This window comes from Drosophila novamexicana, unplaced genomic scaffold (genome assembly GCF_003285875.2).
Source record: "Drosophila novamexicana strain 15010-1031.04,08,12 unplaced genomic scaffold, DnovRS2.1 tig00000644-arrow-pilon, whole genome shotgun sequence".
Taxonomy (NCBI): Eukaryota; Metazoa; Arthropoda; class Insecta; order Diptera; family Drosophilidae; genus Drosophila; species Drosophila novamexicana.
Genome location: NW_020824814.1, coordinates 2,980,251 through 3,002,500, shown reverse-complemented (window position 1 = coordinate 3,002,500; position 22,250 = coordinate 2,980,251). Strand labels below are relative to the sequence as shown.

Below are 22,250 nucleotides of genomic sequence, written 5' to 3'. Positions count from 1 at the left end.
TGCTGCGCATCCAGAGCTACCTGCTGGTCATCAGTGAGTCCTCCACACTCTCTCCTGCTGCTGCGCCTGCTCATGCTGCTCATCTCGCTTGCAGTTGATGCCTTCAAGGTGTGCGCCGCCTGGCTGGAGTCTGTGCTGGAGCTGTGCAACGCGGAGCTGGGCACGCCCTGGACACGCTGCCAGCAGGCAGCTGAGCGCGCCCAGGCCAAGTGCCGCGCCAGGCTGGGCATGCTCAAGTCCCTCTGCCATGCTGCAAAGCTCTTCCTGGCGCTCTGCTATCCCGCCCGGCTGGTGGACGTCTTTTGCGCCGGCGTCTGGGATGGCAGCTGGCAGATCCTCGACACCATCATGAAGCGTAAGTCCTCATCGTGTTATCCTGCCCCATCTCTGCCGTTTAATCCTCCTCCAGGCTATTACGAGTTTGTGGCCCAGCTGGAGCAGATGTTCGATGTCAGCATTAGCTTTGACCACGACTTCTACTTCCATACGAACGCGTCCAAGAACCTCTCCGATGTGGGCGACGAGGTCATGCAGGATATTCAGCAACGTTTGCGTCCATTCATCCTATTCCAGAGCTGGCTCGATCTGCTCTGCTGGATCATGCTGCTGGCCATATTCATCAAGTAGGCAAGCATATCTATATAAATCATATAAAACAGCTTGATTGACTGAATGATTGATTGAGTGACTGATTGACTGACTGATTGACTACTGATTGACTGACTGATTGGCCGACTGATAGACTAACTGATTGATTGACTGACTGACTGACTGTGATTGACTGACTGATTGATTGACTGATTGGACTGACTGTGATTGACTGACTGTGATTGACTGACTGATTGATTGACTGACTGATTGATTGACTGATTAACTGACTGATTGACCGACTGATAGACTGACTGATTGACTGACTGTGATTGACTGATTGATTGAGTGACTGATTGACTGACTGTGATTGACTGACTAATTGACTGACTGTGATTGACTGACTGATTGACAGACTGACATTGATTGACCTTGTAATCGCCAATGCAGGCTCAACCCCTAGAAATTTCCATTTATAAAAGCAGTTAAGCTGGAACTGGGCTTGGGCCATATCCACTCACAAATGTGAAAAATAGGTGGAAAATGTTTTTTTCTGTTTTATCCGATCGGTTTTAAACTCAATTCTAAAGATCTTTGTGGAAATTCATAACGTTTATTCCGAGAAGCACCCCGCTATAGATGAGATAGAGAATGGTTTAGATGGAAGCATTATTATTTTTAAATTTTAACATTAAAAACTAGTTAATGGATGGAAATCTAATTCGTTTTGTAGGCCTCTGAGCTGAAAGGTTGTGGAATATGGGTGGAAAACTGTTAGGTAAAACCTCACAAAATGCTTAGCCCGCGCAAAGCCGCTTAATGTCAGCTAGCATATTAAGTATATCAACTATCACAGGGCCATCTATTTCTATCTGCGATATATGCTCGGTCGGGAGTATCAGAATATTTATTTAACCAGCGCGCTTTATGCCATCGAGAGGGATTGTGAGGCAAAGGGCCAGCCCACAGCTCTGCCCCTGAAGAGTCTGGAACGCGCCAAGTACTTGAAGGTAAGTACTTGAAGGTCCATCCATTGGCCAGCCAATCAATCTAGCCCTAATCCAAACTGCAGCTAACCAGCCTGCGGCTGTCGGGCGGCGAGTGCCTGATGCTGGCGGAGAATGGGTTCTTTATGCTGAACACGTGCGTCCAGCTGGGCAGCATTTGCCTGATGGACTACGGCCTGTTCTGGCTGCTGGACAGCATTGCGTATTATGGCGAGGAGCAGGACGATCTGGAGATACCCGCCTACGTGGATCTGGAGATCGAGGGCGGCGGCTTTGTGGGCGACATTATGAGAGGCATTGCGAATGCCTTTCGTCCCATCACCCAGAAGACCAGGCTGGACTCCAAGTCCTGTCTGCCTCAGCCCGTCGAGCCGGACTATCGATACTATGCGGGCATCTTGCTGCTCTGTCTGCTCGCCTGGCTCATCCTGCTGACGGAGCCCTATGCGCTGCGTCTGCGTCACCTGATCATGCAGAGATTCTATCCGGAACGCGCCCATGTGCGTGCGCAGTATTTGCAGCGGAAGATAATCGAGAAGCGAGGTGGGCGCCGGTTCAAACCCAATCCTATTTAGACTCTAAGCTCTCGCTCTTCGTCCTCCTTAGGCTGCTTCTTGAAGATGGCCCGTCGCAAGGCACGCGCCCTTTTTAGGCACCAGCAGGCGGGCGGACACGGCGGCTGCCTGGACAAGCTTCTCCGGTGCGTAGTTCCCTCTATTGCCTGGTATTTGATGACCTAATGACCCTTTGACCTCCGCCCCTCCCTTAGGTGCTGCTGTTGCCTCTGTTTCTGGCCCGTTCGAGGCGAGGATGTGTGCATTCTGTGCGCCCAGCTATTGAGCTCGTTAGTGTAGATTAACTCGTGCCTCAGTTGAGTCTGTTTTGAACCAGGACCCTGCCCTTTTCAGCTCGACACGCGTAAGGTGCGATACGCCCGGCTGCAAGGGCGTCTACTGCCAGGTCTGCTTCCGTGAGTCCAATGGCAAATGTTGCCTCTGCCAGCGGCCCGTTGATTATGGCGATTACAGCGACCTCTCCGAAGTTCAGTAAGCACAGCTAGGGCCAGGGCTGCAAGCAGGTTCGAAAAATTTAAATTCCCTTTACCATGAATCGAAGCCTGAACCAAACCAGTTTCCTATGAATCGAACCATGTTCATTTAAAAGTGGTTCTGGTTCATATCAAAAGAATTTTGAGAAAGTCCTAGCTCCAAATTCCATGTTCGAACCATGTTCATTTAAAAGTGATTCTGGTTCATGTCTGTGGAAAAGCTGGTTCACGAACCGTACTTTAACTGGTTCGAGCCGTGAACTGAGCCATTGCCCAGTTCTTTAGTGTGTTTGCAGCCCTGATTACATCTTCTTCTTCAAATAATCGTATTATCCTTTGCAGGGACTCCTCCGATGATCCGGGGACGGAATCATTTGGACAAATCAAGGCACGACATCTCTGCAGCAAAGATCGCAGGCAAAAAGGCAAAAAGGAGCCTTAAACAAGCACAAAAATGTGTTTTTGTTTATTATAATGTAATTCATTTGTAAATATTTGCAATAAGATTATTATAATTCCTTATAGGCTGGGTAAGGCGTAGGTAAATGCAGCACAGTTCATATGAAATGCCTCTCTTTGTAGTTCGAACCCACAACTTCGTGCTAATTGCGCCAAGGCTGGGCTCACTCACGATAATTAGCGATAACATGTGTCTGCATTGTTATCGATAACTTTTGCAAGTTCGATCATATTTCAAACAGGGCTGCAAAACTAATTTAAGCCAACCCTGATTAGTTGTATCTGAAGTTTACAGTTAAATAGAAAAACGAAGTGAAAATTCAAATGAATTGTAAATAGAATATATAATGTCAACATATAGTCAATCATTCGCATCGCCAACATCGGAGGCCGACTACGTTCGCATAGACGCTGGCCAGGGAGGAGGAGAAGCTGCTCCCAAGGCCAAGGAGAAGCAATCGAACGACAGCAATGCCAGCCATGTCGGGATTGCCATTGAGGTGAGAAAGGAAAGGCCAGCGCCAGAGTATTATTACGGCGCGCAGAAGGTGTATCGTGAACGAAAATTTCGACGCAGACACGCAGATACGGACACGAGCGAGGATCCAAGCGATACGAACGATGCGCCCATCTATCCGGAGGATCGACCGCCAGCTCGTGTTGCCGTCAGCAAAGCGGATCCCGACAACGACAACCTGATGATCTACATAATACTCGGCTATATAACGGGCATAGTCCTGGTGCTCTTTTGGCATTTGCTGCACCATCGCCGGGAGAGCGCGGAGCTGAATCTCAGATGGTTCTTGATCGTGCTGCTGGGCCTGTTGCTGCTGATCATCTTCTACAGCCACTCGACCAGGTGAGCTCACAGATCCAACTTGATCTTGACCTGATCGCCTGTTCTTTAACGTACGTAGATGCGTCGGCATCTTGGCCCTGACGCTCATGTGCAGCTACAAGGGCCGGGCGCTGCTCGTCGCCTTCGCCTTCATCCTGGCCACCTTGGGCCCCGTCACGAACATTATGCGCAACATTGAGATCGTGGCACAAAGCCTTTCGTGTGGCCAGACGCTGCTCCGGAATGCGCTGACGCCCATGCACGAGATCATGGGCGAACCCGTCTACGTAGTGGAGCAGGCGGTCTACACATGCCTCAGCCAGGTGCGCAAGCTAATGGAGCGCTTGGATGCGGTCTTCCATCGCCAGGAGGTCGCCATTGTCCAACTGCGTGAGTGTGACTAGAATGTAAGGCTAACTTCGGCGCTCCGAAGAGCAACTGCCCTTCTTGACATATGGCTAAGATTTCTGTAAGAATCGAATCCTTGAATAACCTACTTAAACATAGGTCGAAATTTCCCATTGTCATATCTCGGTCAAATCTCATCCGATTTTCACAAGATTTATATTTTTCTTCATGGTTTTGCCTCTAGTTTAAATTAGCATTTAAATCTGGCAACATGTTTTTTGGTCAAAATTCATGTCAAAATTTTGCCCCTAATATCGGCTATAGACATAGGTCAAAATTTCCCATTGTCATAACTCGGTCAAATCTCATCCGATTTTCACAAGATTTATATTTTTCTTCATGGTTTTGCCTCTAGTTTAAATTGGCATTTAAATCTGGCAACTTATTTTTTAGTCGAAATCCAAGTCAAAATGTTGCCCCAAATATTCTATATAGACATGGGTCGAAATTTCCCAACCCCATAACTCGGTCAAATCTCATCCGATTTTCACAAGATTTATATTTTTCTTCATGGTTTTGCCTCTAGTTTAAATTGGCATTTAAATATGGCAACATATTTTTTAGTCGAAATTCAAGTCAAAATGTTGCCCCCAAACATCCTATATAAAGTAGGTCGAAATTTCCCAACCCCATAACTCGGTCAAATCTCATCCGATTTTCACAAGATTTATATTTTTCTTCATGGTTTTGCCTCTAGTTTAAATTGGCATTTAAATCTGGCAACATGTTTTTTAGTCGAAATTCATGTCAAAATTTTGCCCCTAAAATCGGCTATAGACATAGGTCAAAATTTCCCATTGTCATAACTCGGGAAAATCTCATTCGATTTTCACAAGATTTATATTTTTCTTCATGGTTTTGCCTCTAGTTTAAATTGGCATTTAAATCTGGCAACATGTTTTGTAGTCGAAATTCAAGTCAAAATGTTACCCCTAAATATCTTATATAAAGTAGGTCGAAATTTCCCAACCCCATAACTCGGTCAAATCTCATCAGATTTTCACAAGATTTATATTTTTCTTAATGGTTTTGCCTCTAGTTTAAATTGGCATTTAAATATGGCAACATGTTTTTTAGTCGAAATTCATGTCAAAATGTTGCCCCAAATTTCCTATATAAAGTAGGTCGAAATTTCCCAACCCCATAACTCGGTCAAATCTCATCCGATTTTCACAAGATTTATATTTTTCTTCATGGTTTTGCCTCTAGTTTAAATTGGCATTTAAATCTGGCAACATGTTTTTTAGTCGAAATTCAAGTCAAAATGTTGCCCCTAAATATCCTATATAAAGTAGGTCGAAATTTCCCAACCCCATAACTCGGTCAAATCTCATCCGATTTTCAAAAGATTTATATATTTCTTAATGGTTTTGCCTCTAGTTTAAATTGGCATTTAAATCTGGCAACTTATTTTTTAGTCGAAATCCAAGTCAAAATGTTGCCCCCAAACATCCTATCTGGACATAGTTCGAAATTTCCCAACCCCATAACTCGGTCAAATCTCATCCGATTTTCACAAGATTTATATTTTTCTTCATGGTTTTGCCTCTAGTTTAAATTGGCATTTAAATCTGGCAACATGTTTTTTAGTCGAAATTCAAGTCAAAATGTTGCCCCCAAACATCCTATATAAAGTAGGTCGAAATTTCCCAACCCCATAACTCGGTCAAATCTCATCCGATTTTCACAAGATTTATATTTTTCTTCATGGTTTTGCCTCTAGTTTAAATTGGCATTTAAATCTGGCAACATGTTTTTTAGTCGAAATTCATGTCAAAATTTTGCCCCCAAACATCCTATCTGGACATAGTTCGAAATTTCCCAACCCCATAACTCGGTCAAATCTCATCCGATTTTCACAAGATTTATATTTTTCTTCATGGTTTTGCCTCTAGTTTAAATTGGCATTTAAATCTGGCAACATGTTTTTTAGTCGAAATTCATGTCAAAATTTTGCCCCTAAAATCGGCTATAGACATAGGTCAAAATTTCCCATTGTCATAACTCGGGAAAATCTCATCCGATTTTCACAAGATTTATATTTTTCTTCATGGTTTTGCCTCTAGTTTAAATTAGCATTTAAATCTGGCAACATGTTTTGTAGTCGAAATTCAAGTCAAAATGTTGCGCCCAAACATCCTATCTGGACATAGTTCGAAATTTCCCAACCCCATAACTCGGTCAAATCTCATCCGATTTTCACAAGATTTATATTTTTCTTCATGGTTTTGCCTCTAGTTTAAATTGGCATTTAAATCTGGCAACATGTTTTTTAGTCGAAATTCATGTCAAAATTTTGCCCCTAAAATCGGCTATAGACATAGGTCAAAATTTCCCATTGTCATAACTCGGGAAAATCTCATCCGATTTTCACAAGATTTATATTTTTCTTCATGGTTTTGCCTCTAGTTTAAATTGGCATTTAAATCTGGCAACATGTTTTTTAGTCGAAATTCAAGTCAAAATGTTGCACCTAAATATCCTATATAAAGTAGGTCGAAATTTCCCAACCCCATAACTCGGTCAAATCTCATCAGATTTTCACAAGATTTATATTTTTCTTCATGGTTTTGCCTCTAGTTTAAATTGGCATTTAAATCTGGCAACATGTTTTTTAGTCGAAATTCATGTCAAAATTTTGCCCCCAAACATCCTATCTGGACATAGTTCGAAATTTCCCAACCCCATAACTCGGTCAAATCTCATCCGATTTTTACAAGATTTATATTTTTCTTCATGGTTTTGCCTCTAGTTTAAATTGGCATTTAAATCTGGCAACATGTTTTTTAGTCGAAATTCAAGTCAAAATGTTGCCCCCAAACATCCTATATAAAGTAGGTCGAAATTTCCCAACCCCATAACTCGGTCAAATCTCATCCGATTTTCACAAGATTTATATTTTTCTTCATGGTTTTGCCTCTAGTTTAAATTGGCATTTAAATCTGGCAACATGTTTTTTAGTCGAAATTCATGTCAAAATTTTGCCCCTAAAATCGGCTATAGACATAGGTCAAAATTTCCCATTGTCATAACTCGGGAAAATCTCATCCGATTTTCACAAGATTTATATTTTTCTTCATGGTTTTGCCTCTAGTTTAAATTGGCATTTAAATCTGGCAACATGTTTTTTAGTCGAAATTCAAGTCAAAATGTTGCCCCCAAACATCCTATATAAAGTAGGTCGAAATTTCCCAACCCCATAACTCGGTCAAATCTCATCCGATTTTCACAAGATTTATATTTTTCTTCATGGTTTTGCCTCTAGATTTAAATTGGCATTTAAATCTGGCAACATGTTTTTTAGTCGAAATTCATGTCAAAATTTTGCCCCTAAAATCGGCTATAGACATAGGTCAAAATTTCCCATTGTCATAACTCGGGAAAATCTCATCCGATTTTCACAAGATTTATATTTTTCTTCATGGTTTTGCCTCTAGTTTAAATTGGCATTTAAATCTGGCAACATGTTTTTTAGTCGAAATGCAAGTCAAAATGTTACCCCTAAATATCTTATATAAAGTAGGTCGAAATTTCCCAACCCCATAACTCGGTCAAATCTCATCAGATTTTCACAAGATTTATATTTTTCTTAATGGTTTTGCCTCTAGTTTAAATTGGCATTTAAATATGGCAACATATTTTTTAGTCGAAATTCAAGTCAAAATGTTGCCCCCGAACATCCTATATGGACATAGGTCGAAATTTCCCAACCCCATAACTCGGTCAAATCTCATCAGATTTTCACAAGATTTATATTTTTCTTCATGGTTTTGCCTCTAGTTTAAATTGGCATTTAAATCTGACAACATATTTTTTAGTCGAAATTCATGTCAAAATGTTGCCCCAAATTTCCTATATAAAGTAGGTCGAAATTTCCCAACCCCATAACTCGGTCAAATCTCATCCGATTTTCACAAGATTTATATTTTTCTTCATGGTTTTGCCTCTAGTTTAAATTGGCATTTAAATCTGGCAACATGTTTTTTAGTCGAAATTCAAGTCAAAATGTTGCACCTAAATATCCTATATACAGTAGGTCGAAATTTCCCAACCCCATAACTCGGTCAAATCTCATCCGATTTTCAAAAGATTTATATATTTCTTAATGGTTTTGCCTCTAGTTTAAATTGGCATTTAAATCTGGCAACTTATTTTTTAGTCGAAATCCAAGTCAAAATGTTGCCCCCAAACATCCTATCTGGACATAGTTCGAAATTTCCCAACCCCATAACTCGGTCAAATCTCATCCGATTTTTACAAGATTGCTATTTTTCTTCATGGTTTTGCCTCTAGTTTAAATTGGCATTTAAATCTGGCAACATGTTTTTTAGTCGAAATTCAAGTCAAAATGTTGCCCCCAAACATCCTATATAAAGTAGGTCGAAATTTCCCAACCCCATAACTCGGTCAAATCTCATCAGATTTTCACAAGATTTATATTTTTCTTCATGGTTTTGCCTCTAGTTTAAATTGGCATTTAAATCTGGCAACATGTTTTGTAGTCGAAATTCAAGTCAAAATGTTGCCCCCAAACATCCTATCTGGACATAGTTCGAAATTTCCCAACCCCATAACTCGGTCAAATCTCATCCGATTTTTACAAGATTTATATTTTTCTTCATGGTTTTGCCTCTAGTTTAAATTGGCATTTAAATCTGGCAACATGTTTTGTAGTCGAAATTCAAGTCAAAATGTTGCCCCCAAACATCCTATCTGGACATAGTTCGAAATTTCCCAACCCCATAACTCGGTCAAATCTCATCCGATTTTTACAAGATTGCTATTTTTCTTCATGGTTTTGCCTCTAGTTTAAATTGGCATTTAAATCTGGCAACATGTTTTTTAGTCAAAATTCAAGTCAAAATGTTGCCCCCAAACATCCTATATAAAGTAGGTCGAAATTTCCCAACCCCATAACTCGGTCAAATCTCATCAGATTTTCACAAGATTTAAATTTTTCTTCATGGTTTTGCCTCTAGTTTAAATTGGCATTTAAATCTGGCAACATGTTTTTTAGTTGAAATGCAAGTCAAAATGTTACCCCTAAATATCCTATATAAAGTAGGTTGAAATTTCCCAACCAACCGGTCAAATCTCATCAGATTTTCACAAGATTTATATTTTTCTTCATGGTTTTGCCTCTAGTTTAAATTGGCATTTAAATCTGGCAACATGTTTTTTAGTCGAAATCCAAGTCAAAATGTAGCCCCAAATATTCTATATAGACATGGGTCGAAATTTCCCAACTCCATAACTCGGTCAAATCTCATCCGATTTTCACAAGATTTATATTTTTCTTCATGGTTTTGCCTCTAGTTTAAATTGGCATTTAAATCTGGCAACATGTTTTTTAGTCGAAATTCATGTCAAAATTTTGCCCCCAAACATCCTATCTCGACATAGTTCGAAATTTCCCAACCCCATAACTCGGTCAAATCTCATCCGATTTTCACAAGATTTATATTTTTCTTCATGGTTTTGCCTCTAGTTTAAATTGGCATTTAAATCTGGCAACATGTTTTTTAGTCGAAATTCATGTCAAAATTTTGCCCCTAAAATCGGCTATAGACATAGGTCAAAATTTCCCATTGTCATAACTCGGGAAAATCTCATCCGATTTTCACAAGATTTATATTTTTCTTCATGGTTTTGCCTCTAGTTTAAATTGGCATTTAAATCTGGCAACATGTTTTTTAGTTGAAATGCAAGTCAAAATGTTACCCCTAAATATCCTATATAAAGTAGGTTGAAATTTCTTAACCCCATAACTCGGTCAAATCTCATCAGATTTTCACAAGATTTATATTTTTCTTCATGGTTTTGCCTCTAGTTTAAATTGGCATTTAAATCTGGCAACTTATTTTTTAGTCGAAATCCAAGTCAAAATGTTGCCCCCAAACATCCTATCTGGACATAGTTCGAAATTTCCCAACCCCATAACTCGGTCAAATCTCATCCGATTTTCACAAGATTTATATTTTTCTTCATGGTTTTGCCTCTAGTTTAAATTGGCATTTAAATCTGGCAACTTATTTTTTAGTCGAAATCCAAGTCAAAATGTTGCCCCAAATATTCTATATAGACATGGGTCGAAATTTCCCAACCCCATAACTCGGTCAAATCTCATCCGATTTTCACAAGATTTATATTTTTCTTCATGGTTTTGCCTCTAGTTTAAATTGGCATTTAAATCTGGCAACATGTTTTTTAGTCGAAATCCAAGTCAAAATGTAGCCCCAAATATTCTATATAGACATGGGTCGAAATTTCCCAACCCCATAACTCGGTCAAATCTCATCCGATTTTCACAAGATTTATATTTTTCTTCATGGTTTTGCCTCTAGTTTAAATTGGCATTTAAATCTGGCAACATGTTTTTTAGTCGAAATTCATGTCAAAATTTTGCCCCCAAACATCCTATCTGGACATAGTTCGAAATTTCCCAACCCCATAACTCGGTCAAATCTCATCCGATTTTCACAAGATTTATATTTTTCTTCATGGTTTTGCCTCTAGTTTAAATTGGCATTTAAATCTGGCAACATGTTTTTTAGTCGAAATTCATGTCAAAATTTTGCCCCTAAAATCGGCTATAGACATAGGTCAAAATTTCCCATTGTCATAACTCGGGAAAATCTCATCCGATTTTCACAAGATTTATATTTTTCTTCATGGTTTTGCCTCTAGTTTAAATTGGCATTTAAATCTGGCAACATGTTTTTTAGTCGAAATTCATGTCAACATTTTGCCCCTAAAATCGGCTATAGACATAGGTCAAAATTTCCCATTGTCATAACTCGGGAAAATCTCATCCGATTTTCACAAGATTTATATTTTTCTTCATGGTTTTGCCTCTAGTTTAAATTGGCATTTAAATCTGGCAACATGTTTTTTAGTTGAAATGCAAGTCAAAATGTTACCCCTAAATATCCTATATAGACATGGGTCGAAATTTCCCAACCCCATAACTCGGTCAAATCTCATCCGATTTTCACAAGATTTATATTTTTCTTCATGGTTTTGCCTCTAGTTTAAATTGGCATTTGAATCTGGCAACATGTTTTTTAGTCGAAATCCAAGTCAAAATGTAGCCCCAAATATTCTATATAGACATGGGTCGAAATTTCCCAACCCCATAACTCGGTCAAATCTCATCCGATTTGCACAAGATTTATATTTTTCTTCATGGTTTTGCCTCTAGTTTAAATTGGCATTTAAATCTGGCAACATGTTTTTTAGTCGAAATTCATGTCAAAATTTTGCCCCTAAAATCGGCTATAGACATAGGTCAAAATTTCCCATTGTCATAACTCGGGAAAATCTCATCCGATTTTCACAAGATTTATATTTTTCTTCATGGTTTTGCCTCTAGTTTAAATTGGCATTTAAATCTGGCAACATGTTTTGTAGTCGAAATTCAAGTCAAAATGTTGCCCCCAAACATCCTATCTGGACATAGTTCGAAATTTCCCAACCCCATAACTCGGTCAAATCTCATCCGATTTTCACAAGATTTATATTTTTCTTCATGGTTTTGCCTCTAGTTTAAATTGGCATTTAAATCTGGCAACATGTTTTTTAGTCGAAATCCAAGTCAAAATGTAGCCCCAAATATTCTATATAGACATGGGTCGAAATTTCCCAACCCCATAACTCGGTCAAATCTCATCCGATTTTCACAAGATTTATATTTTTCTTCATGGTTTTGCCTCTAGTTTAAATTGGCATTTAAATCTGGCAACATGTTTTTTAGTCGAAATTCATGTCAAAATTTTGCCCCTAAAATCGGCTATAGACATAGGTCAAAATTTCCCATTGTCATAACTCGGGAAAATCTCATCCGATTTTCACAAGATTTATATTTTTCTTCATGGTTTTGCCTCTAGTTTAAATTGGCATTTAAATCTGGCAACATGTTTTGTAGTCGAAATTCAAGTCAAAATGTTGCCCCCAAACATCCTATCTGGACATAGTTCGAAATTTCCCAACCCCATAACTCGGTCAAATCTCACCCGATTTTCACAAGATTTATATTTTTCTTCATGGTTTTGCCTCTAGTTTAAATTGGCATTTAAATCTGGCAACATGTTTTTTAGTCGAAATCCAAGTCAAAATGTAGCCCCAAATATTCTATATAGACATGGGTCGAAATTTCCCAACCCCATAACTCGGTCAAATCTCATCCGATTTTCACAAGATTTATATTTTTCTTCATGGTTTTGCCTCTAGTTTAAATTGGCATTTAAATCTGGCAACATGTTTTTTAGTCGAAATTCATGTCAAAATTTTGCCCCTAAAATCGGCTATAGACATAGGTCAAAATTTCCCATTGTCATAACTCGGGAAAATCTCATCCGATTTTCACAAGATTTATATGTTTCTTCATGGGCTTGCCTCTAGTTTAAATTGGCATTTAAATCTGGCAACACATTTTTTAGTCGAAATTCAAGTCAAAATGTTGCCCCCGAACATCCTATATGGACATAGGTCGAAATTTCCCAACCCCATAACTCGGTCAAATCTCATCAGATTTTCACAAGATTTATATATTTCTTTATGGTTTTGCCTCTAGTTTAAATTGGCATTTAAATCTAGCACCATATTATTTAGTCGAAATTCAAGTCAAAATGTTGCCCCTAAATATCCTATATAAAGTAGGTCGAAATTTCCCAACCCCATACCTCGGTAAAATCTCATCCGTTTTTCAGTGCAATAGTATAATAATCTTCCCTAAACAGATGCTGGCTATAAGGGCTGCGATCAGTGGCTTATACTCGAGCAGACTTTCTTCGACAACCAAATGGGCTCGCCCCACGATCGGTGCTTGGGCGCGAGCACGATCGGCGTGCAGGATTGCATGGTGAAGTTTGCGAAAAACCAATCGATTTGTGATCTGAAAGGGCGCTTTGCATGGTTCTGTGAAAATCTTAAGGACTTGCCCAGCTTCTTTGATATCCATTTGAAGGAGCAGGAGCAGATTGTCGATCAGGTGTTCGGAAGTAAGTCGCACGATCAATAAATTGAGCTCCATTGCAATCTTAAACTCACAGGACCGCTGGAGATCTTTGCCAGGATCAGGGCCCACTTCGAGGTGAGCATTACGTTCGATCACAGCGCCGCGCCCAGCAAGGAACGTGGCGCATTGCTCAGCGATCTGGATCAGAGGATCGCCATGGAGCTTGAACGAGAAACGAAACATTTGCTGCTCACATACATCTGGCTGGATCTGGTGATAATTACCCTGCTTATTTTAATATTCGTGCGCGCGATATACTTTCGCATGAGCTACCTGGGTAGCGACAATTATCGCAATTTCTACTTGACCAAGGAGTTCTATGCCTACAACAAGATACAGCTGATCAACTATGCCAACAATGCTCTGCCCCTGCGTTCCGCGGAGCGCAACACATACGTCAAGGTGGGCAATCGGACGGGTAAAAAAACTTCAAGTGTTTCCATTAGTGTCGCAATATCTATATAAATTCTCGCTAGTTCTTTCTGTAGTTCGAACCAGCTTCCTGCTTTTGGCTTTGATCGTGATTTTCAATCGCGAATCCAGTTTTCTGGCTCAAACCTGAGTTAGGCTTATTTTTCATTTATAATTTTTTCTTCTACTCAGAATATTGCTAGCCATCAAATTTCAACTGACTTGGCAAAATTTTAATGAATAATTTTTCTATTTCGGTTCAAATCTGACTTTGAACAAATTTGAATTTTTAATTTTCTCTTATTTTTTTTGAACTAGATCATTTTTTAACCGAAATAAGATTCCCTTCGGGTTTTGTTAAGCCCATTTTTTGGGGTTTTCTTAATTTGGAGTTCTTGACTCCGAGTTCCGGTTCGTTTACTTATTTAATTTAATTTTTCACCTGCCCACAGCTTAGCTCGTTCCGCCTCGTTTCCCGTGAGCTGCTCTATGTGAAGCGTTCTCTGGTTTTCCTGATCATCATCAGCCTGCAGCTGTTCATCATCTGCTTTGTGGACTATAGCATCTTCTGGATGCTGGCCATCATGTCCTTTCATTCGCACAAAACGGCCGAGCTGCAGCGTAAGTGAACTCTCTCTTTCTCTCTCGACTATGCCTAACTTATCTATTTTCCAGCACCGGCTTATACGAAGATTGTGATTAGGGGCGGCGGCCTGATCGGTGACATTTTGCGTGGTCTGGTGCATGCCTTTGAGCCCTTGTCCAAGAATCTGATCGTGGACATCCAACATTGCCTGCCGCTGCCCAGGCCGCCGAAGTTTTTGCGCTACTGGGAGATCATGATGCTGTGCATCCTGGCCTGGTGCCTGCTCTTCTGGGAGCCTTACGGCAGACGTCTGCGCCACAAGATCATGGCCAGCATGTATCCACACAATGCCAGTGTGCGTGCCGCCTACTTGCATCGTTGCCTGCTGCTAAACAGAGGTAGGGACCTATAAAGAGACTAGATATATATATTAAGTACAATTGGAGAAAAGTGTAACCTTCCCCTCTTATTGCAGATAACTTTATAAAGATCGCCAGACGCAAAGCGCGTTCGCTGAATTATTATTATAGCGAAAACTCCGTATCCAAATACCTTGGAATTTATCGTGGTAAATTATATAAGTAGGTAAAAAGCATTATTATATTTTATTGATCAATAAGTAATGCTTAAGGACTTCCTGCCAGGGTATCCTGCGGCTATTCGGGCACCTACAAGGGCAAGTACTGCATTATATGCATTGCAAGGCTGACCAGGTATGAAATCAGCATCAATTTCTTTTAGCATATATTTCATTTAATCTTAAAAGTTCATTTTCAGATCGGATTATGTAAAATGTAATACGACGGGCTGCAGGGGTGTGTACTGTACGTCATGCTACTTGGAATCGAATAGCCATTGCATTTTGTGCAGCTTTCGGCCCAATTACGGCGATTTCAGTGATATTACAGATATTGGGTAGGTCTTGCAAGAAAGAAAAGCTAGCCAATAAGTTATATTTTTAAATATATATAAAACTCTTGCAGGGATTCATCTGATGAGCCGGAAAGCGCATCGTTTCGTCCAGATAACATATATTGCGCCCCAAGCAATAATCAAAATAATCGACAAAAGTCTGCATAGACTTGTGAATTTTTGGAAAATGGAATCATTTATCCTCCTAGGAGGCTTATAATAATATTAACAGCATATGATTAAAGCTTGTGCTGACTGCGTTCTTTAAGGTTTGTTTATTGATCGTTTTCTTTTGCATGTTTCAGTTCGTGCTTGAATTATACAATATCGTGCGTGGAATAAAGACTTAAAATCAGTGTGAATTTATACCTAATTAACAGTTTTAATATAATACTATAATTATATGCTAACACGTTAATTATCCTTACTTAAACTCATGAGAATTGCATAGAAAGGCCATAACCTTGCATGAGTTAGCAAATCGTTATTCTAGATATTTAATTTGATATTATTTTATCTAAATTTAAAAATTATATATTTCAGCATTCCTTTACAAGTTATGGGAGTAGGCAGAGGAGCCTGGTTCGAATCACAGGTTAGTCTATGAATGTTCTAATGTATTATCAGTGGCACCCAAAAGTGTATGTTGTATTATATTCTCCGTACTATTAGAAAACTTGGATTCTTCCAAAACATATTTAAAAAAAGTCGTGTGTGTGTTACGAGTCCCTCACGCGGCCATCTCTAGAGCAAACAGTTCGAGTTCCATTTCTTTTCTTGCAACAGCCAACATCTTTCTCCCAGCTGAGCTGCTCTGCTGCTGCTGGCCTTACTTGGCCATGAGAATCTCAACAATTCTGATGAATCGCAGCTTTTATTGGCAAAATGACATTGCGTCTGGCCTCATCAGCGGCTCGTTCTGGTTGACTCTGTCATGGCCATAACAGCTACTGTAAGCTCGTTTGTCTCCTTGTCAGCTCCGACCACGACGACATTGTCCACGATGATGATGATGGCCGTCTTTTGTCGCCGTCCACTGGGCTATAACACTTTGTTTTCAATTTGTGCGCCAGCCTCCGGCCTCTGGGCCCGCCCCTGCGGCCTGGTGGGCATAGCTTGGCGCACATGTGGGCTGCAATTAAATGTTCATTAAATGCGACAACCACGACAAGGCTCAGATTGTTTCACAACAATTAATGCAGCTGCGATAGAGGCAGCGGCAGCATTTAGCTGTGGACAAGGATTGCGTCTGCTGCTGATGATGACATCCAGCGGCGTTTTAGGTTTTTGGTCCCAAGCCCGTCCCGTCCCGTCGCGACTCGCCGTTTCGTTTGGAATGTGCTGTGTAATTTACGGCCATATGCGACGGTGTGGTCCACTCCTCGAAGCCCGTTGAGCCTGCAGCTTGTTTATTTATGGGCCACAAATTTTGACATTTACTTCTATTTTTCTGGTGCTGCCCAAAAATGTAGGAAAAAAACTACGCTGGTCGGGTGTGACAGACTAGGTGATACCCTTCCTAAAAAAAATTCCAGACATAAGGGCCCCTCTTGCCTCAGACTTACATTTTCGTAAAAGTGTTCTCAAATAACTTCGGTACTTATAGTCCGATCTTAATTATATTTACAGACTTCAAATATGACCCTTAAATGTGTGTGCATACTGAAGAACAAGACTCTAGCATTCATATTTATATTTTTGCAATTTTCGAGGGTGACCCAGGTCGTCTATTCAAAAAAGAACTATTCCTAATCTGCATGAGCTATATGTTCCAAATTTTGAGTCTCTAGCTTTAATAATCCTCGAGATTTCCTTAAAAAACTGGTTTTAAAATCGATATTTATAGATTTTCTGTAAATTTGATGACCTCTAAAGGGAAACTTAATGAGATCAGAGGTCATCTACTTTTTCTGCTACATAAATTAACTTCGAATCAAGCTACCCTTTATATTTGAAGCACTTTCAGTGATTACAGGGTATCGGAAAAACTGTAACACGTAGTTTATCTTAGGCGGTTTGGCGTTTGATCGGGGCTCATTCTCGTGTTTTTTTTTTACTTTTCTCTATTCATTCTGATGGCTGTTTAATAAATTCCCCTGCCTGCGCTTTTCATCTTTGTATGCTAATGTGTGCACAAGTGTGTTTATTTGTTATTTAACACCCGGAGAAACCACACTTTGACCACCATCGTCGGCAGTCGGTTGACATTTAAACCTCACACACACACACACACACACACACACACACACTCAAGACCAAGAACTCTTGAGCGCAGAGGGTCATCACATATTTGACGCACAGGTAATGCTCTCGGCTGTGTCTTGAGTTACCTGTTGGTCTGATGAAATTTGATCTGTTGCCGCGGAACTGATCAACCGGCAACTGATCCAATTCCCGACCGTTATATAACAATGTTCAGGCGTGTAAATAAGTAGCGGCAAATTTACGAAGGTCTCAACAGTTCTGAGCTTTGTTAGAGTGAACCGCATACCTTGAACCCGGAGCTGCGGTTCAAGTTTACTCTGAAGGAAGTTCTCATGACCTGGGCCTTGCTTGTTGAACTTTTAATATGCAGTAAACAGTGGTAAAATTAAAGGGCATTATGAGCAAACAGGCAGTGGGAGGAACTTTGATCCCATGTATAGCTTATTGACCAGCAACAATATTGCATGAAGGAATTCGGCTTCTGTACAAGATTTTTGGAATAAATCTGGGTGTATATAGATGTGGATGTATTATATAGTAATCCATAAAATCGCCAAATATTCATTTAGGTAACATAAATACTTTGATTTTCCCTTACGTGGAGGGTTAGAAAGAAGCACACCCTTTAATCAGAGGTATATCCGAGCCAGTCTCCTTATCTACTTCCACCTTCTACCTGCCCAGTTAATAACAATCATAATTTAGCCTCATTTGAGATTTAATTTACTTATAACTCTGACAGTGTAGATATGGCGACTTTTAAGTTCTAATGCATTTCTTGTTGGGATAGCCGAAGAATCCGATGCTCTTGAGCTCAATAAACAATTCCTGATCGTTGCCAATCGCTCGGTAAATGGCCTTCTCCAATTCATCGTACTGAAAATGTGGGGCAAAGGGCATGTCATTGAGGGCCTCGAACAGGGTATTGCCACGTTCATTGCCCACCACCAGGACTGTGCCGCTGTTGGAGAATCTGTGTGGAAAGAGGGAGCTTGAGTCACAAAGTAATATGGAATATAGAGATCTTTGCATACTGGGCAATTGTGTTGTAGGAGGAGTCCGTTTCGTGCTTGCCCATGGGCTTTAGAATGTTGCGTCGAAGATCCCAAATGCTGCAAGTATCCCGATTGACGGCCACAATAATTGTGGAGTGGGTGGGACTCCACTTGGCCCAGTGGATGGGCTGAAAGTCGTCCAGCAGCTCGATCAGGGGTCGTGTAATGCCATCCACCCAGATCCTAACATACCTGGCAAATGGAAATTGGAGGTGAGCAAAGCAAGGGGGAGAGAGAGAGAGAGAGAGGGGACAGGTGTACCAATCGTTGCCGCAGGTGAGAAACAGCTTGGGGGACCAGGGCGAGAACTCCATGACATTGACGCCACCATCATGACACTTGAGCACCTCCAGATACTGATGCTGATAGTTGATGGAGCATTTGTGGATGCAGCCCTCATCGGTGAGGATATAGTAGATGTCCTTGTGCACCGGATGGGTGGTTAGGTAGAGGCCTTGGGGATGCCGGTTGGCGGCGACAGTCATGGTCGGTGCTATGGGCACGTGTATGCCCTCGGGATGGCCCTCGATGCGCTCGAGGGTCATCTGTGTAAAGCCCAGAAGGAAAGGACTCTTGCCGAGGCGATAGCGCGTCACCGAGCCGTCCTGCGAAAGGCAGAGAAACGGATCAATCTCACCGGAATCATCCTCGCTGATCTGCTTGAGCCAGCGTATGGCCACCACGGGCGAGCAGCCCGGCGAGCTGCCACGCTGCGACACGGCAATGGGCACATCCGTGACATCCGCCACATCCCGCACCTCGACGCTGCCATCGTACATGCCAATGGCAATCAGGGAGGGCAGATAGGGTGAGAAGCAAATGGCGGTCACCGGCTTGTCGTAGTAATAGGCGCGTTCCGGTTCGCCAGGATTCTTGATGCTCCACACATAGACATCCCCCGTGGTTGGGACACGCTGCGAGGAGAACGAGAACAGGCCATAGCCAATGGCCACAATGTCGCTGTTGGTGTGACAGAAGCTAATATCGCTGACCGCCTTCCGCTCGTCCAGGCTGAGTGTCGGGATCAGGCGAAAGAGAACCTTCATTGAGTACTTGTACTCGACATCCGTGGAGCAGCGATCAACCTGCTTGAAGTTGCGAAAGCGCTGCATGCCCGTCCTGTACAGATTGCTGGAGAGTGTGCGTCCAATAAAGAGTATCGCATTCTTGAATGCTGGACTCTTGAACAGCTCCTGTGCTATCGAATGCACCTTGTGCCGCTCCTTGGCCTCCTCTTCGCCAAAGTAGTCGGTCACTGAGGCATCGTCCAATTGCGGCTGCGCATCGGAGCCCTTGCTCAGGCTGTGCAGGGTGCTCTGCATACGGCTCTGCTTTTGGCTCACGCCCTCCATTGTGTCGTACATCTCGAAATTGGACACATAGGAGCCCACCGTGGCGTAGTCCACGAATATGGTGTTCACCGCCCGCGAGTTGGTCAGCACCAGATCCGTCTGTGCATCGTTGTCGGAACGACGACGCACCTTGCCCTTGCCCATGGTCAGGTAATCATAGAGACGATTGTCCGTCTCGACGGCATCGCCCTGGGTTGTGCCCTTGGCCACGGTGCTACTAATCTGTGAATGCAATTCGATGAAGTCCGACTTGCGCAACGTCACCTTGACGAACGACTTGTTGAAGGGCACGGGCATGTGCATATCATTCGGTTTCTCGATACTGCTGCCCGGATCAAACAGAATCGTTTCATACATAATCTAAGGTAGATGGGGAAGTAGTTTATAAATGAGGGAGGGTATATCAAGGCGATGAACTGAGTTTGAACCGTCGATCTAGGGGGAAGACTTTCGCAGTGTGCAATATACATTCTTTTATACCAAATTATATCGATTTTCGGATTTGGGTTTTCTTATATATCTCGAGAACTATAAGAGGTACATAGGCCAAACTTGGTATGTAAGTTCTCGTAAAGTGTATACAGATGAAGGAAATTTAATTTTTGGGAAACCTTCCATTCTTCCTAAATATATCAACAATAGAATTCTTAGAGCTAGCGTCTTGCGCTTTGGTATACACACACTTTTGAATGCCATATTTTATCCCTGAAAGTTTTGTAAAAATCGGATGAAAGGCAACGAAGTTACAATAGGCTGCCTTTCTTATAAATAGTGTGGGGTAATGAAAATATCAAGTGCGCAGCTTGTGGCGTGTTTATCTTATTGTTTTAGAGCATCGAAAAAGTCTTAGAAAGTTTGCAGCCACAGCTTGGCGCATGATTCAGGGTATCTTCTAGTCGAGCACACCCGTCTAACTAGTATTGTTTCGCAAGTTTGCAGCCCTGATAAATAGAGTTAAATAAAGGTCTGTCGCTTACGCCATTTATTAGCTCATCGATGGACTGCTTGTTGCCGCCGACTCCGCCGCGCATGCTGGAACGTGTCCGGGATCGGGCTGTGCTGCCTCTGGAGTGTACCTGTGGCATGCTGACCATTTCGTGCTTGAGATGCATATTGAATTTGAGGAACTGATCTGTGTACGGCGATTCGGGTATATAGTTGGGCGTCAGATCCACCTCCTCGCCATCGACTGTGTCCAGCACCTGGCAAATGGAATCAATTAACTGGATGCTGGAATTTTTGATAAGAGCCCACCCGAAATTGCGAGCGGTACTCAATATCTGTATTGATTTCCATGGCGTAGGTGTGCTGTTCACGTTGTTTCTTTTTAGCCCCAGATGGTTCTTCGAATATGTCCAGAGCGACAATCACGGATTTCTTTAACGATTTACGCTCGCCCTCAGGCTCTTTTTTTATATTCGACAAGAGATCCATCTTTGATTATTTGGTTTTAGTTTAAGTTTTAGTTTCAATGTCAAGTCTATTAAATCTAGTCGAAGTATTCTTCAATGCTATAGAATGCTGGGAATTGGAACTGAAACTCCTTGTGTGACTCGATAAGCCATTTGAGAGTGCTCTAGTAGGGTGTGCCCGACTGGAGGATACCCTGAACCTACTTCTTTCAACTCCAAATGCAGTTTGCCTTAGTTTAAACTTCTGTCTGTTGCCTGAATTCACCCACTATACCGAATACCCTATTTACCCATTTACAGGGTATAAATATTGTAGTTTTGTTTGCCTGTTGAATATTTCAAAGAATATTTATTAACCAATCAAAATCTCAGGTCGAACTAATTAAACTAATTCTTGTATTTTTACACAACTGTAATTGTGTCAATTTTTGGTTCAAGGCAATCATAGCAGCCACGGGTTTGAACCGGCTTGCTGTCTTGCTGGTACTTCTGTTTATCATCTCTGCAAATCAGTGCGTGCCTTTTCTTATCAATTTTCCTTTAATTAGCTCTATGAATACTTGTTAATTTTTAATTAAATCTCTTGGAGTTTGCAAACCCAATCTCCAGCTAGTTAGTGCGTTTGTTCCGGCTGCTGCTGCTTATCGGCGGCAGCTCACGTGGCGACTCCTTGTAAATTTCCCCTGCGCCTGATGTTAGATAAATGCCAGATAAAGCTAACACCCTGCTGCCCGGATACCAACCACCATCCGAAGGACGCAGCTCCACTCGGCACGCAGCACTCGGCAAGCGCGTTTCAGTTACAGTTGGACCCGCGTGCCGTGCAAAACGTAACAAGAAATCCGGAATCCGGAAACCGGAAAAATTCGAAAAAGTACGTTTCATTCGCGGCGGCGATAAAAAGTGAATTTGCATGCGTGTATCTTTGAGATACATTTCGTCTAATCGATGTG

At 41.4% G+C, this 22,250-nt stretch overlaps 3 protein-coding genes across 6 annotated transcripts in view; 2 read left to right on the top strand and 1 right to left on the bottom strand.

Annotated features, from left to right (window-relative positions):
• The window catches only part of LOC115762739 (DC-STAMP domain-containing protein 2-like), a 3,756-nt gene extending 558 nt beyond the window's left edge, over window positions 1-3,198 (top strand). Inside the window, exons 2-10 of one of the 2 annotated variants that reach the window (XM_030705075.1) lie at window positions 1-33; window positions 95-355; window positions 410-623; window positions 1,445-1,598; window positions 1,661-2,138; window positions 2,202-2,295; window positions 2,365-2,439; window positions 2,504-2,641; window positions 2,986-3,197. The exon at window positions 1-33 is cut by the window's left edge and continues 278 nt beyond it. In XM_030705075.1, coding sequence (XP_030560935.1) covers window positions 1-33; window positions 95-355; window positions 410-623; window positions 1,445-1,598; window positions 1,661-2,138; window positions 2,202-2,295; window positions 2,365-2,439; window positions 2,504-2,641; window positions 2,986-3,085 — 1,547 coding nt within the window. In that variant the 3' untranslated portion in view covers window positions 3,086-3,197. Of the gene's footprint in view, window positions 34-94; window positions 624-1,444; window positions 1,599-1,660; window positions 2,139-2,201; window positions 2,296-2,364; window positions 2,440-2,503; window positions 2,642-2,985 lie in introns of both variants that reach the window. The other variant, XM_030705074.1, reaches the window with a different exon arrangement.
• Window positions 3,199-3,383: 185 nt separating this feature from the next.
• Window positions 3,384-15,619, top strand: LOC115762738 (DC-STAMP domain-containing protein 2-like). Of its 3 annotated transcripts, XM_030705071.1 has the most exons (10): window positions 3,384-3,961; window positions 4,020-4,330; window positions 13,087-13,347; window positions 13,399-13,766; window positions 14,228-14,396; window positions 14,451-14,759; window positions 14,837-14,942; window positions 15,006-15,074; window positions 15,139-15,276; window positions 15,345-15,619. In XM_030705071.1, the coding sequence occupies exons 1-10, from the start codon at window positions 3,450-3,452 to the stop codon at window positions 15,439-15,441; spliced, it is 2,340 nt and encodes a 779-aa protein (XP_030560931.1). In that variant the 5' UTR covers window positions 3,384-3,449; the 3' UTR covers window positions 15,442-15,619. The 3 variants fall into 3 exon arrangements, with proteins under 3 accessions (XP_030560931.1, XP_030560932.1, XP_030560933.1); XM_030705072.1 differs by lacking the exon at window positions 15,345-15,619 and having other exon boundaries at window positions 15,128-15,233; XM_030705073.1 differs by lacking the exons at window positions 14,451-14,759; window positions 14,837-14,942; window positions 15,006-15,074; window positions 15,139-15,276; window positions 15,345-15,619 and having other exon boundaries at window positions 13,399-13,782; window positions 14,228-14,268.
• Window positions 15,620-18,196: 2,577 nt separating this feature from the next.
• LOC115762788 (WD repeat-containing protein 78) lies at window positions 18,197-21,373 on the bottom strand. Its single transcript, XM_030705141.1, has 5 exons — window positions 21,140-21,373; window positions 20,863-21,087; window positions 18,795-20,245; window positions 18,513-18,725; window positions 18,197-18,451 (listed from the first exon to the last, which is right to left on the bottom strand). The coding sequence occupies exons 1-5, from the start codon at window positions 21,317-21,319 to the stop codon at window positions 18,238-18,240; spliced, it is 2,283 nt and encodes a 760-aa protein (XP_030561001.1). The 5' UTR covers window positions 21,320-21,373; the 3' UTR covers window positions 18,197-18,237.
• Between the last annotated feature and the right edge of the window lie 877 nt (window positions 21,374-22,250).

Bases quoted from the DNA above. Each gene is read 5' to 3' on its own strand.
- LOC115762788 (XM_030705141.1), bottom strand. From the start codon at position 21,319: ATGGATCTCTTGTCGAATATAAAAAAAGAGCCTGAGGGCGAGCGTAAA. The intron at 18,726-18,794 runs GTACACCTGTCC...TCCATTTGCCAG, and splicing joins CTCACCTGCGGCAACGATTG to GTATGTTAGGATCTGGGTGG. The intron at 18,452-18,512 runs GTATGCAAAGAT...CTTTCCACACAG, and splicing joins TCCTACAACACAATTGCCCA to ATTCTCCAACAGCGGCACAG.
- LOC115762738 (XM_030705071.1), top strand. From the start codon at position 3,450: ATGTCAACATATAGTCAATCATTCGCATCGCCAACATCGGAGGCCGAC. The intron at 14,943-15,005 runs GTAGGTAAAAAG...ACTTCCTGCCAG, and splicing joins TATCGTGGTAAATTATATAA to GGTATCCTGCGGCTATTCGG. The intron at 15,075-15,138 runs GTATGAAATCAG...GTTCATTTTCAG, and splicing joins TGCATTGCAAGGCTGACCAG to ATCGGATTATGTAAAATGTA.